Consider the following 13,589-nt stretch of genomic DNA (forward strand, 5'->3'; position numbering starts at 1 on the left):
CCTTGCCTATGTTGGGTACATTGAAAAAGCACAATAAGATTAAGTCTAAGTGTTCTTCGAGTTCTTCTTGACATCGTCCTTCTTGGCCCCGCTCTCGCACTCCACCTGTGAAGCAGCGTCCGGGCCCGCCCTGCGCTAGCAGAAGTTTCCTGAAGCCTTAGCAGCGCCATTTCAACTTCACCATTCATGCCATCTTTGAGCTCCATGAAGCCAAGAGGTGCCACTGCTGGGTTTCCATCAGTAGGTTTACTCTCAACACCAGCCGGGTCACACGGATCTGCCCCTGGATCCAGAATAATACTGCCACAGGTGCCTCCATTGACCCCCTGCTCTGTTGCATCCCCCACCACCAGAGCCGCACGACGACAAGCAGGTGCAGCACCAATGCTGCTTTACGTGTCTACTGGCTGTATCCAGGCCCTACTATTGACAGAAGATAAAGCATATATATATGTTATTCTTCCTTATTTCCCTCCTAACATTGATTGAGGGCACGCTAACCTCCTGGCATGCATACAAGGTGAACTGTAGTTTTTAAAAGTGGTCCTCTATTTTTAATGCGTTTAAAAAAAAAAAAGAAATTATCCTTTCTTACTAGTAAGAGGACACATAATCCTTATATTGTCCTGAAGAGGCTGGGAATCATTTGGCTGAAACACATCAACACATCAACATTGTTTTCTACAAGGAGACAAAAAAAAAAGTGAAAAAGAGGAAGACTACAGGTCTCAATCCACACAATGTGTGAGATAATTGGGAAAGCAGGCTACTAGTGTTTATGAGAAAGGACTACTTGATTGAACGGATCCAAAAGGACTTACATTTGTAGCAGTTATCTTTGAATATTGTTGATATAAGGACAAGTGTGCATTTTCTTCTTTCCACTTTTGTTGAGGTTGATGTAATTGTTAATTGAGATAAGTGGGCATTTTTCATTTTTTGGTTGGTGGGCAATTCACAAGTTTATGCGTTCTTCTAATTTGCACCAAACCACAGTATTGAAATAAGATGTGTTGATTCTGTATCCTGATCTGGTTAGACATTAAATTTGAACCAATAATAAAATAGGTTGAAATAAAAATTGCAGATCCAATAATGTGTCCTTGTTGATATGAGGAATATGGTATGATAATCCCTCAAAAGATAAGTGACGCCCAAGACTCGGAAGGGGTCGGTTGGTCAGCCCCTGTATTTTCCCGGATAGTTTCCCCTCTGGGCCAGGCCTTGGGGGAAGGTTAATCTTATGCCACCATGATGTGCAGGACAGCAGAGGTCAAGACAAATGTCCTGACAGAGGTGCTTTACCCAGAAGTGGGGTCAGCTTAACTCTTGCTCCCCCTAAAATGAAGCCCCCTCCGACATTCTTCTGGGGACCTGGGCCATACCTTGCGCATGCTCTCCTGTGCACCACATGATTGCCTGGCATCATCTTCCTGCCCAGGGAATCAAGTCCTCCTCTCCCAGCAACCCTCCTCTGAGAACCTTTTGGTGCAAGCCTCAACAGCAAAGGTTATCCTGAGCATGTTCGCCACCACACCACTGGATAGGAAATTCAGCCATACCCAGACCAGTTGCCTACCCTTTCCTTTTGAGGATAGGTTTGAGGAGCCCAAAAAGGATGCAGGAGCGGGTCCTAGTGTGCTGCCTAGTTCCCTGTCGCACCAGCTGCTGGAGCCTCTTTAGTGTGCCCTCAGCTCAGCCATCCTGTTGGCGGCAGAATCAGACACCTCCTGCCCCAGTGGTCAGCAATTATATCCAGCAAGTGAGTGCTTGCAATGGTGCAGAAGGGTACACTTTACCATCTGTGGATACACCTAAACCCCTGCCACCGTCCCAAGAATGACTGACGGAGGACCATTGTTACGTACTCCATCAGGAAGTGCAGACTCTTTTGGCGAAAGGAGACATTGAGAGGGTACCTGTACCAGAAATAGGGAAAAACTGTGATTTTGTTTTTGCTCCTTTCTGTTGCCAAAAAAAGATTGAGGCCCTATACTAGATCTGCACCCTCAACACTTTCCTGAGGAATTCAAGATGCTCATGTTGGCCCCGGTTTGTTCTGCCCTAGAGACAGGTTGCTAGCGCTGATGGGTGCATATATTTCCACATCCTGCCGGCCCGGTGTTACTAGCTGTTCACGGTGAGCTATGAGCATTTGCAGTTCTCTGTTCTCCCTTTTGGCTTCACCATTGCCCTTTGGTTGTTCACCAAAGTGATGGCGGTATTTGCAGCTCATCTACCGAGGTTAGGGGTTCCAGTCTTTCCCCCTAGCTCGATGACTGGCTGTTGAAGGTGGGCTCGCAGCCAGGCAGTCATCACACACCTCCAGACTAGGATGAACTTTCTGCATTCGCTGAGGTTCACTATCAACATGTTGCAGTTAAACCAGACTCCCTCTCATAGGCTCCCTTTCATCAGAGCCACTCTGCACAGTGCATTTCTACACTAGTCCTCAGCAGTGGTGAGTTTGGGCTAGCCAGGCTATGATTCCAATGTTTCAACCTCCGTCTTGGATTTTAGCAAGTCTGAATCTGAGACTTTAGTCTCAATGGGCTCATGCATTATGCTGGTACAATATGCCAGATGGGGTATGCAGATTCTGCAGTGGGACCTGAAGTCACAGCAGGAGAATCTTTACAACCTGGTCTAGATATCAGAAGGAACTGCAAAAGATCTGCTGTGATAGGTGATGAACTGCAATTGGGTCAGCAGGAGACCCCTTTCTCTTCCATAGCCAGAGCTCATAGTGGTGACACATGCATCACTCCTGGGTTGGAGCTGCCATTTGGGAGAGGTAGAGATCTGAGGGCTCTGGTCGCCAGTGAAATCTCAGCTGGCATCAACTTGTTAGATTTGAAGACTGTTACCTTGGCATTGAAAGCCTTCCTCCCATCCATCAAAGGCAGGCTGGTTAAGGCGTTCACGGGTAACACTGCCTCCATGTGATATTGCAACAAACAGGGCAGGATGGTGTCGTGGACCCTGTGTCAGTAGGATCTGCGTTTCTGGACCTGGTTTAAACGTCAGGACATTTTTCTGGTTCTACAGCACTTGGAGGGATCTCTGAAGACCATGAGGGGCTAACTCAGATGTCTATGCCTCACAGATCATGAAAGGCATCTACATCTGGAGGTGATACAAGACTGAGGAATGCATTTTCTTTATATGTTTGCCACTGTAACTTTTGCGTGCTGTTTGGAACCTGGGACTTCTAGTCGCCTTTCCACTGATACTTCTGCCCAGAGTTCTCAAGAAGATTAGGACTAGTTGGGCCCAAGTTATCCTAGTGGGTACGGATTGGGCATGGAGAGGATGGTATCCAGATCTCCTGGGCAGGAGCATCTGTCCTCCTGTCAGACTGCCCTTTGGGGAGGATCTCCTGTCACAGCAACAAGGCACAGTCCTACACCCAAACGTGTGAACACTCCACCTTTTATGCATTGAGATTGAGCGGGACAGGTGAGAGTTTTCAGTCTATCTCCTGAAGTTTGTGATGTCCTTTTGGCAGCCAGGTGTCCCTCTAAAACTGTCTTTGCCTGAATTTGGAATAAGTTTGTGGGTTTTGGAATTTGCTGTTAAAAAATTTGTACCAGTGAAAGCGTTACTGAAGGGAATTAACATGTTCATTAGGTCTAGCCTAGCTGGCTGATTTAAATGAAAGGACTGGGAAGGGAATAGAGAGAAGATCTCCCAAATGTATGCATGCTTATTTCATAGCTTCATCCATGCATACCCTGAGATGGTGAAAAAGTGAAAGCTTGTGTTAGTCCAATTAAGGAATTTGTTCATTGCTTTCTGAAACTGATATATTTCATACCTTCAGTTTCTGTCTCAGGAGCAAGAATTGTATTATATGACAAACACTCTGATTAAGACAATATGTGGAGCACTGGTTTAGGAAAGTGTAATTAATTGAACACACCCATGCTGGATTTTCTAACATCATGGGACCCCTAAACAAGCCTTTTGGGAAAATGTAGCGCAAAACTACTTTTCTACTAAACCTAAGCGTAGGACTTCTAGGCTAAGTTGCTTATAAAATGGTAATGCTATGTGTTTTGCTACATGAATGTTCTGAAGCAAAAAGTGGTCACTTTTATCTAGCAACGTTTACTGTACAATTGAGAAGGAAGGGTGCAATATGTGAATATTGTCACAGTATGTCATTTATAAATTATCTCAAACTGATTAACATTGTAAATACAATTCTGTTTGGATTGATGGGTTGTAAGGCAACCTATCTGCTAGACTTTTAACTGCAGATTCTTTACCTTTGAGTTCTTCCTAGGTGTCAGACTGTATCTGGAAGAATTTTGTGAGTAGTACCCCTGCACCCTGTTAGGTAGAGTGGATTGGCTCTGCGTCCGTCGTCCGCGTCATCAATGCCAAATATGATTTCGCAGGTCCTATATACGCACCACCCAGATGCACTGTCAGTTCTTTTCTTTCCGCGCCAGCTAAGTGCTGAGCCGAAGAGAGCTACCCCCACAGTCAATTTTTGACTCACTTTTTTCAACTTTATATCAAGGGTTTTTCGAGTTTTACTCTTGGTGCATTGACTGATGTTTTCTAGGAAGACCGGATTCAAGCCTAGCAGGGATGATGCCCATGACCGCCCTGCACCTCGTGTCTCTTTGGTGCATAGAGCGTGACCGCGACCCAATGTCAATATCGGAGTGCCAGGCCATGCATCCACATTGAGGGTATGGTCCCTAAAGCTGATGGTGCCCTGGGACTGGAATCCGCAAGGCGAGATCCGGGTCAAAAGGTCCTGGGATAGGTCACGGAGCCAAATTAGTCATTGTCCCACTTCAATTCCTTGGGACAATCTGGTAAGTCGAGGCACAAGAAAAAAATACAAGAAGTCTAAGCGCTCTTCAACTTTTCCTTGTCCATCTGTCGCCGAGACGAGGGAACGTCGATGCTCTAGGCTGCGTTCTGCGGAACCTGCACATGGGCCAACTCTGCATGTAACGGAGTTTCTGGAAGCTAGAGTGGCCCCTGCCCAACACCGTGAATTCTCTAAGGCAGCACACCTCATTTGTGGGCAGCCAGACCCTGGTGGAGTGCCTTCAGGCCCCATGGAGTCACGGGCCCCTTTGGATTCTGTGCTGGCGGCTTCGGTCTCGGCACTGAGGGGGTTCCAGGGATCCAGTCCTGGATGAAGACTGGTGCTGGTTGTGCTGCCCGACCTTCCTTGGTGCCAATGCTCTCGGCGCCAGCAGCACCAACGTGAGGTGCCATCTGCGCCCACGTACGGTGCCATCTCCATTGTAATCGATTCTGACATGAAGCTGGATGGGTGTCGTACAACGCCAACTCCAGCACCTGCAGGAGCTTTGCCTTCTCGTTAGAATCCTGAGTCCTTTTCCTAAGGGCTAGACTTCGGTAATGAATGGGAGGGGTCACTTGACCCTTTGGATGACCATCCCCATGAAGAAATGGACTGGCGTAAACACTTGGATGAGATAAGTGGACTGGATATTTTTCTAGATACTGGCATGCTTTCTCCCCCTACCCTGGCTACGGAGGAGGGAGCTTCTTATGCTATGGTGGTTACGAAGGCAGCTGAGGTCCTTGACCTTCACCTGCTCTCGGTGGCTGTCAAGACTAATCTCTTGACAGAGGTGGTACAACAGGGAGCTTCCAACTCAGAACCTCTGCTTCCCTTCAGTGATGCCCTCACTGACGTCCTACTGAGTACCTGTTCCAGACCCAGCAGAGGGGCTCCCATGAACAGGACGATTGCCTGCCACTATCCCCCCTGCATCTGGGGGACCCAAGTTTATTAACGCAACACCCCATCTCTGAGCTTGGTGGTCCAAGCCTTTACCTCCCTGTGGCACCTTCCCTTCCTCTCCCCCGGATAGGATATCCAAAAGGTTATAATCACCTGGGTTTTATTCCCCCAGCCTTTCATTGTGGTCCATGAACACTGCATGCCTTTTGGGCCATTATTCCCACGGCTGTGGGATTCGGTTGCGCAAGTGTGGACACAGGAGTAGGTGCAGGCTGTACTCTCTCAGGCTGTTGTTCATGTGAGAAACGCAGCAGAGTTCATAATTCGTTGCGGACTGGACCAGACTGACCTGCTAGGCACAGCGGTTTCTTCCACAGTGGACATGAGGTGCCATGTCTGGCTGAGGATGTGTGGCTTTTTGGGGGATTTTTAAGCTTCTTTGATGAGCATGCCCAAGACGGACTCTATACTCGAACACTTCAAGGATTCTTGGGCTACAGCCAGGTCCTTGGGTCTTGCGGCAGACCCTTGTCCCCCTGCACCGCCACCACCCGCCCCCCCCCCCCCCCCCCCCCCCCCCAAATGTCTGCCTTTTGTGGCTACAGAAGGGGTATCCTCCAATTGTGCCCTTCCCTGGTCAGCTACCGTGCCGCATATGCTGCCCACCTTCTGTGCAGCCAAGGGTGCAGTCCCACCGACCTCCTAGATAAGGTGGCCAGCAGTCTAATCCATCTTGTGAACCCTCTGCCCCCACCCCGCTTCCTCTGCAGCAGCCTCTAAACCTTCCTAGTCTGACTGACCCCAACCATTGACCAGTTTGGAGCACGATTTGCCATCACCTTTCCTGCTGGCAGTCCGTTACATCAGACAGGTGGGTTTTGCAGATAGTCTAAAGGGGCTACTCCCTCCCCCACCCCCTTCGAGACTACCTCTCCATCCATGCCACCATCCTATGATTGGATGTCTGAGGATCATTTGTCCCTTCCCTAAGAGGAACTTTCGGCTCTCTTGGCGAAGGGAGCCATAGAGAGGATTCCTGTGCCAGAAGCAGGCTGTGGTTGCTACTCCCGCTACTTACTGGTTTCCAAAAAGGAAAAGGGTCTTTGCCCTGTCTTAGACCTTCGATTCTTCAAGCTCTTCAGCAAGAAGTTCAAGGTGCTCACTTTGGCTCAGGTGTTATCTGCCCTGGACTTAGGAGACTGGATGGTGGTGTTGGACTTGCAGGACGCTTATTTTCATATACCCATCCTGCCTGTCTACAGACATTACCTGTGGTTCACGGTGCGCCACAAGCACTTTCAGTTCACTGTGCTCCTATTTGGCCCTACCAGCGCCACTCAGGTGTTCACCAAGGTGAAAGCGGTGGTTGAAACTCATTTGCAGAGATCAGGGGTTTGTCTTCCCCTGTCTCGATGGCTGGCTGTTGAAGGTGGGCTCACCTCAGGGTGTTGTCTCCAGGCTATCGCAGACCTCCTGCATTTGCTGGGGTTCACTACAAACGTACCTAAGTCACACTTTACTCCCTCTCAGACACTCCCTTTCATCTGAGCTGTTCTGGACACAGTGCAGTTTCAGGCCTATCACCCAAAGTGGCGAGCGCAGGATATTCAGACTATGATACTGATATTTCAGCCTCTGTCCTGGATTTTGGTGAGAATTACTCTGAGGCTGCTGAGCTTCATGGCCTCCTGCTGCTGATACATGCCAGATGGTGTATGTGGGCTCTGCAGTGGGACCTGAAGTTTCAGTGGGCACAGCATCAGGGGAATCTCTCAGACAAGTTCCAGATCTCGGAGGGAACTGCACTAAATCTGCAGTGGTGGTTAAAGAACTGCGTTTAGATCTGAGGCAGATCTTTCTCCCTTCACCAACCAGATCTGAGAGTAGTGACAGATGCCACTCCTGGGAAGGGGCAGCCATCTGGGAGAGGTGGAGATCGGAGGCATCTGGTCTCTGGCAGAAATGGCCCTCCACATCAATCTGTTGGACCTTCGTGCGATCCAACTGGCATTGAATGCTTTTCTTTCCTCTATCAAGGGAAACATGGTGCAAGTGTTCATACAACACCATGCCATGGGGTAATACAACAAGCAGGGAGAAATGGGGTCTGGACCCTTTGTCAAGAGGTTCTGCGCCTCTGGAAGTGGCTGGAACAGCAGGGCATATCCATAGTGGTTCAACATTTGGCAGGCTTTTTGAATGCCAGAGTGGACAAATTAATCTGAAAATGCCTAGCGGATCACAAATGCTGTCTTCATCCAGATCTGGTGCAAGGTCTCTTTCAGCAGTGAGGAGAGCCTTGGTTAGATCTGTTCGTCTCCACCAAGAATGTGCAATGTCAGCCGCTTTGTGCATTGGAGTTTTCCAAGGCGGCAGTCTCTTCGAGACACTTTTCGTTTCGATTGCAGTTCAGGCCTCCTGTACACCTTTCCACCCATTCCACTCTTGCCCAGAGTTGTCAGGAAGATAAAGACCATGCCCAAGTCATCCTTGTGGCTCCGGACTGGGCACAGAGAATCTGGTATCCCGAGCTGCTGAGCATATTCATCGATTCTCCGATCAGTCTGCCCCTTCGGAAGGATCTGCTGTCGCAGCAGCAGCGGAGTGTTCTGCACCTAAACCTTTCTACTCCGACTTCTTGCTTGGAGATTGAGCGGTGGCAGTTGACAGCTTTGACTTTCCTCCTGAAGCCTGTAATATAATCTTAAAAGCCAGCATCCCTCCACCCAAAAAATATACGCCTGTCAGATGAAATTTGTGGCATGATGCACAGACAAGTCTGTTGACCCCCTGCCGGGCCCTCTCTCTGAGGTCCTGTTGTTCATTCTGTCCATTGCCCAGCAGGGCTCTACTCTGAGCACTCTTTAGGGATAGTTGTCTGCTATTTTGGCTTTTTAGTGGTTGCCTGGTAAGTCTTCTTTAAGTTTCCTACTATACATAGGCTCTTCCATCCCCATTCATTATGCCTCAACTGGATCTGATTTTGGTTCTGACTTTTTTTAATGTGCGCTCTTTTTGAGCCTCAACAATTGTCCTCTCAGGCTTCTCACATTGAAAACAGTCTTCCTTGTGGCGATAACATCTGCCTGCGGAGTGAGTGAGCTGCAGGCATTGTCATCTAAGCTGCCCTACCTCTGTCGATTCTGACAGTGGTGCTGAGCACTAGGGCGTATTTTCTGCCAAAAGTGATCATGCCCTTTCATGTATGTCTATCCATCACCTTGCCTCATAATTTTAAGGAAAAGGAGAGCCTCTACCCACTGTACCCAAAAAGAGCATTGGTGTTCTACCTTCATCATACAAAAGAGTTCCAGAAGGCTGACCAACTCTTTGTGTAGGGTATGTGTGTGTGAAGAAAGGTTGGGCGTTGTAGAAGCAGACCATCTCCAGATGGGTCATACTCTTCATTATGATATGCTACGCACTGGCCAAAAAGCAACTCCTGGAGGGTTAGCATGTTTATTCTACCTGAGCTAAAACTGCAAACACTGCGTTAACACAAGGAATTCCAGTCCTTGCCGTCAGTCAAGCAGCAACATGGACATCTCTGCACACATTTATCAAATACTATTGTCTGGACAGTCAGGTCCGGAGGGATGGGCACTTTGCCCGTTCCGTCCTGCAGAACTTTCTAGTCTGAACTTGGTTCACAGACCCACCTGTAGAGATGGTATTGCTTGTGTATCTATTAGAAGGTAAGGACTCTGCAGCTAGAAGTCTCTATCAGATGCAACATCACAAAACAAAATAAAATGATGGACGGAGTGTTGAAACTTAAACACTCACCCTTAGTCACAGATCTGGGTTTAATCCATCGTTATTTTGCTCACCACGTCACCCCAGTTTGGACCCAGCCATATGCAAATCAGTTTTGACCCTTGATCCGGTGTGGAGGACGACAGATGCGGACAGCAGGGGTACTGTGCACTAAAAACTTCGGATCCAATCTGACACCTGGGGATAATTCAAAGGTAAGAAATCTGCAGCTAGATATAATCTCTACCATATAAGGCGTTATCAAAGGTAAAGGTAAGTAATGTGTCCATTAAGCAGAGCTAAGAACAAAGGATTGATGTTGCTTTACAGTTGACATTTGGTTTTCGTTGGTCTTCACGTTTTCTGTGCAAAAGGAGAGTAATATTGAGCATATCCCAGACAACAAAGATATTTCGGAATTATTGCTCTTCAGTAAAAAAAAGTATGCCCCTTACCTGGTAAAAAGTTGTAAATTTGGTGAGTAGATTGTTTGCATTTCACATCAACTTATCGTTGTTACAATGTCGATTTGCAGGCTTATTTACTCAAATGTTTTCCTGCCCTTTTTAGAGTTATTCTGCAGTCGAGTGTGCAGAGGAGTAAACCTTTAAGTGGCAATACAGTTTTTGCTAAAAGAACAACCAGATCTGCTGTGGGAGATGGCAGCCTGAGAGGGTAAGGCTTCTTTAATGTTATAACAAGACACTGTTCACTTATGTGCAAAGAACTGTGCGGACTTGTTGTGCATATACTAGTTTAAGCATAAGTGCTAAATACGTACATGTACAGCCTTTTTTTTTTAGTTAATATTAACATTTTTTCAAAATGAACAAACAAAATGTGTTACCAAACCGCAATGGCACACACCTAGCAGTTTCCAGAATGATGGATGTTCTGATTTGCTTGACACTCTTGACTACTTTTGCAAAATTGAAATTTACTTTGGAATCAATAATTTATTTAACATAGTAATATTAAATGAAAGTTGCCCGTAAAGCCAGTGAGTAATTTCAAGTTGTGATTCTAGATGACTCTAGGCATTGGCTTAGAGTACAATGACCAGTTCCCCCCTCCACCCTCCCCACCCCCCTTTATTTTTTCCATTGAACTGTGGTGGATGGAAACTATAATCATTGAAGCTGCCTAATGTGATCATTCAATGCCATGAATTTTGACTAGTGACCTAATGCACACTTTCTTCCTTCCAAAACGCAGACAATCTTTAAATGCTAAGTTAACCAGATCACTATGCAACTTGCATGTATTGGATAGTGACCCGGATCCCAACCAGAACAGGGCAAAGTCAGGTTGTAAACCCCTGAGCCCTTCAAGCAAGCAGCAGAACATTGCAAACACTTACAATCTTGGAAGTCACAACCCTCAAAGAATGGCCAGAAATGCCGGCTTCCCTCACTCGGTACGATATTTAAGTCGCTCGCATCCAGTAAGTGCTTGCTTCTCTTAACATTTACATTTATTCTCAATCAGAATGCCAAGTCTCACTGAGATGCTGAATGATGGGTTGGGAGAGCATGGACACAAGTTAACCTTCATGTGTGGTCAAAAAGTGCATTGAATGCAAGGAATTGTTTTGGGGGCAGGGAGATTTGCTTTTGACCCTTGCCCCCCCCCCCCCCCCTTGCCCCCTCCCACTCACAAACTCATCTGATCCATTAGCAGACGGGCTCTAACAAGAAAGCTTTTTAGCAGCATTCTGCTCTTTAAAAAAACATGGAAACTGCTTTGATGTGCCAGAGCTCTCTGTAATATGATTCCCTTTTATTTAAAAGCTCTATCCAAAACTTGCCTTTTATCATTCTTTCTACTTTTCCCACAGCCTGATTCCTCAGAGGGAGAGGAAGAAAAGGATTGCTTTACACCAAATGCGCTTAATGAAATTATGGTACTCTCAATCCTCTGCTGCTTCTTGCCTGAAAATTGTACTTCGTTTGCTCTGCATAATCCATCCTCTCTGTGCTGCTCTAGAACTAATACAGCATTGTCTTAAAACAGAACACATCTCTGTCCTTTGTGCACTTCATTGTTTATTTTTTGCTTGGCTAATTCTGTACACATTTTTTAATATTTATGAGCTTTTTGTGTTTGATTTTCTTAAATGTCTGTCCTCATGACGTCTTTACTTGGCATTAAAATACATTTTATCATTTCAACAGTCACTCCGTTCCGAGGACTAGAGCTGTGTTGCGTTAAGCTCCAGTGGGCAAAGAAGTTCTCTACTTAACCCACAGACTTTAAAAGCCGTCGGGCGTTGGACTGCTTTGAATGGGGATGTCCTGGGATGTTCCTTCGACTATTGCCATATTAAGTTCAGTTTGCTAAAAACAGATGGGTGGTCTTCTCCTCAGCCAGCATCCTAAAATAAGACTACCTGCAGTTGTGCGGTGGAATGACAAGAAGACTTTAAGCTGATGTAAATAAGAATGCCTTCCTTTGTCAAGGAGGGTTAATATGTAGGATGGATGTGGTACACAATTGCGAAGGCAATCGTTCCTGTCTTGTAACCCAGTGAAATGGGTTAAAAAAGGATTTTTATACATATGCATATTTTTTTAATCTGTTAATCAAATAGCCTTCATCTGCCACCAATATATAAATAATGTGTAAACTGTCCTAACTTTTATGTTATGGCAAAATTACATTCATTTTTTAATGTGTATGTATTGTATGGTTTAACAGGTATGTTGCTTATTTAAGACATTTCTACGATGTATTGTGGGAGAAAAAAATAGTTTTGTTCCACAAAAATCAGTTTTGTGTAACTCGAGCTCCGTGTATTCAAACGTGATCAATTCTTGTAAAGATGAAACTCTGGAAAACATACAGTTCAAAGACCAAATGTTGAGTTACTGAAGGAATGTGTCATACAGTAACATGCCACCAAAGTAGCCTTGCCGTCAAAATGGTTAACCCAAACCAAAATAGGAGCAGTACTGTATGTGAAGTAACGATACACAAGCTACCCAAGGAACAGAATGAATGTATACGCCTTATGAATTTGTGATGATTTCCTACTTAAACACATGGATTCAATTCTACAATGTAACATGGTCATGACTTGAAAGCCACCCAAATTAACTTTCTTGACTTCAGGGACAGTCTAAAATCTATTAAGTGACCTGAGAGATGCACCTTGGCCTTTTCTGGGAGGTGTTGTGGTCCTACTACTCTGACTTGTGTCTTGTAAATCTTCTGCAAGAGTATGTGGAATTGCACATGTTTGTGACTGGTGAGTCTGTCTCCTTCCTGTTCTTATCAGTGCTCTTTGGACACTCTGAAATCCCCTTATGTTGCATAAGTAGAACAGTGGTAAATAGAAATAAAGACTATCTGAAGACCAGCCAAGGAGATCATATTGAGAATGTGGAAGCACCAGAAAATAGAAAACACAGGAGAGGACCTTAAAAAAAAAAAAAAAAAAAAGAAAGAAATTTGAAAAATCTCTGTTTATCACTGAACCTGATTGCAAAACACACAAGAATATAAAAGTTGTCAGCTTTTGAGGCCCCATTAAGACCACAGTGAGACAAGCTACAGGGTTCCACTGATGATTCAGTAGCAGGCTTCTTAAAAGCTTATGCATTTTGTTTTTTTTTGTCTTTTCACTACCAGCTAAAACAACCCAAAAGAAAAATATTGCGTGATAGTGGGGGGATATGAAGTGTTTAAATTCTTTAAGATAGCATGTGCTCCTAATAGGTATTTCCATATTTATAAAATATTGCCAATTCACATTGTTGTGGCTTAAAAATGTTTTTTTTTTTTTTTTTAACCTAGGACATGATTTAATTATAATGAATGATTTAGTTATAATGAATTTATATTGTAAAAATTTTTGTGCATCTATAATGAACATTCATTGCTTATTAAAGCAATCTAGTGCTTGCATCCATATTAGTAAAAATGAATGCAATATGTGACAACCTTTTTGGACATCAACAGAGTAATTATGTTAGTTTGAATAGTTGCTCCAGTTCAGGTTTTTTTCTTTGCATTCTGGGACTTGTAATCTTGTTTATCCCATTATAAAACCAGGTCTACATGCTCCAAAGTGCAAAGATAAAACTTGGCCTCG

General features: G+C 45.3%; 1 protein-coding gene across 9 annotated transcripts in view; it reads left to right on the forward strand.

Moving 5' to 3' along the window:
- Positions 1–12,945, forward strand: part of CDC14B (cell division cycle 14B) — a 344,504-nt gene extending 331,559 nt beyond the window's left edge. The window contains exons 13-16 of one of the 9 annotated variants that reach the window (XM_069227743.1): positions 10,067–10,171; positions 10,712–10,940; positions 11,334–11,399; positions 11,671–12,945. In XM_069227743.1, coding sequence (XP_069083844.1) covers positions 10,067–10,171; positions 10,712–10,940; positions 11,334–11,399; positions 11,671–11,691 — 421 coding nt within the window. In that variant the 3' untranslated portion in view covers positions 11,692–12,945. The other 8 variants (XM_069227761.1, XM_069227768.1, XM_069227777.1 and 5 more) reach the window with 8 other exon arrangements.
- Positions 12,946–13,589: the final 644 nt, after the last annotated feature.

This window comes from Pleurodeles waltl, chromosome 1_1 (genome assembly GCF_031143425.1).
Source record: "Pleurodeles waltl isolate 20211129_DDA chromosome 1_1, aPleWal1.hap1.20221129, whole genome shotgun sequence".
NCBI classification, from domain to species: domain Eukaryota; kingdom Metazoa; phylum Chordata; class Amphibia; order Caudata; family Salamandridae; genus Pleurodeles; species Pleurodeles waltl.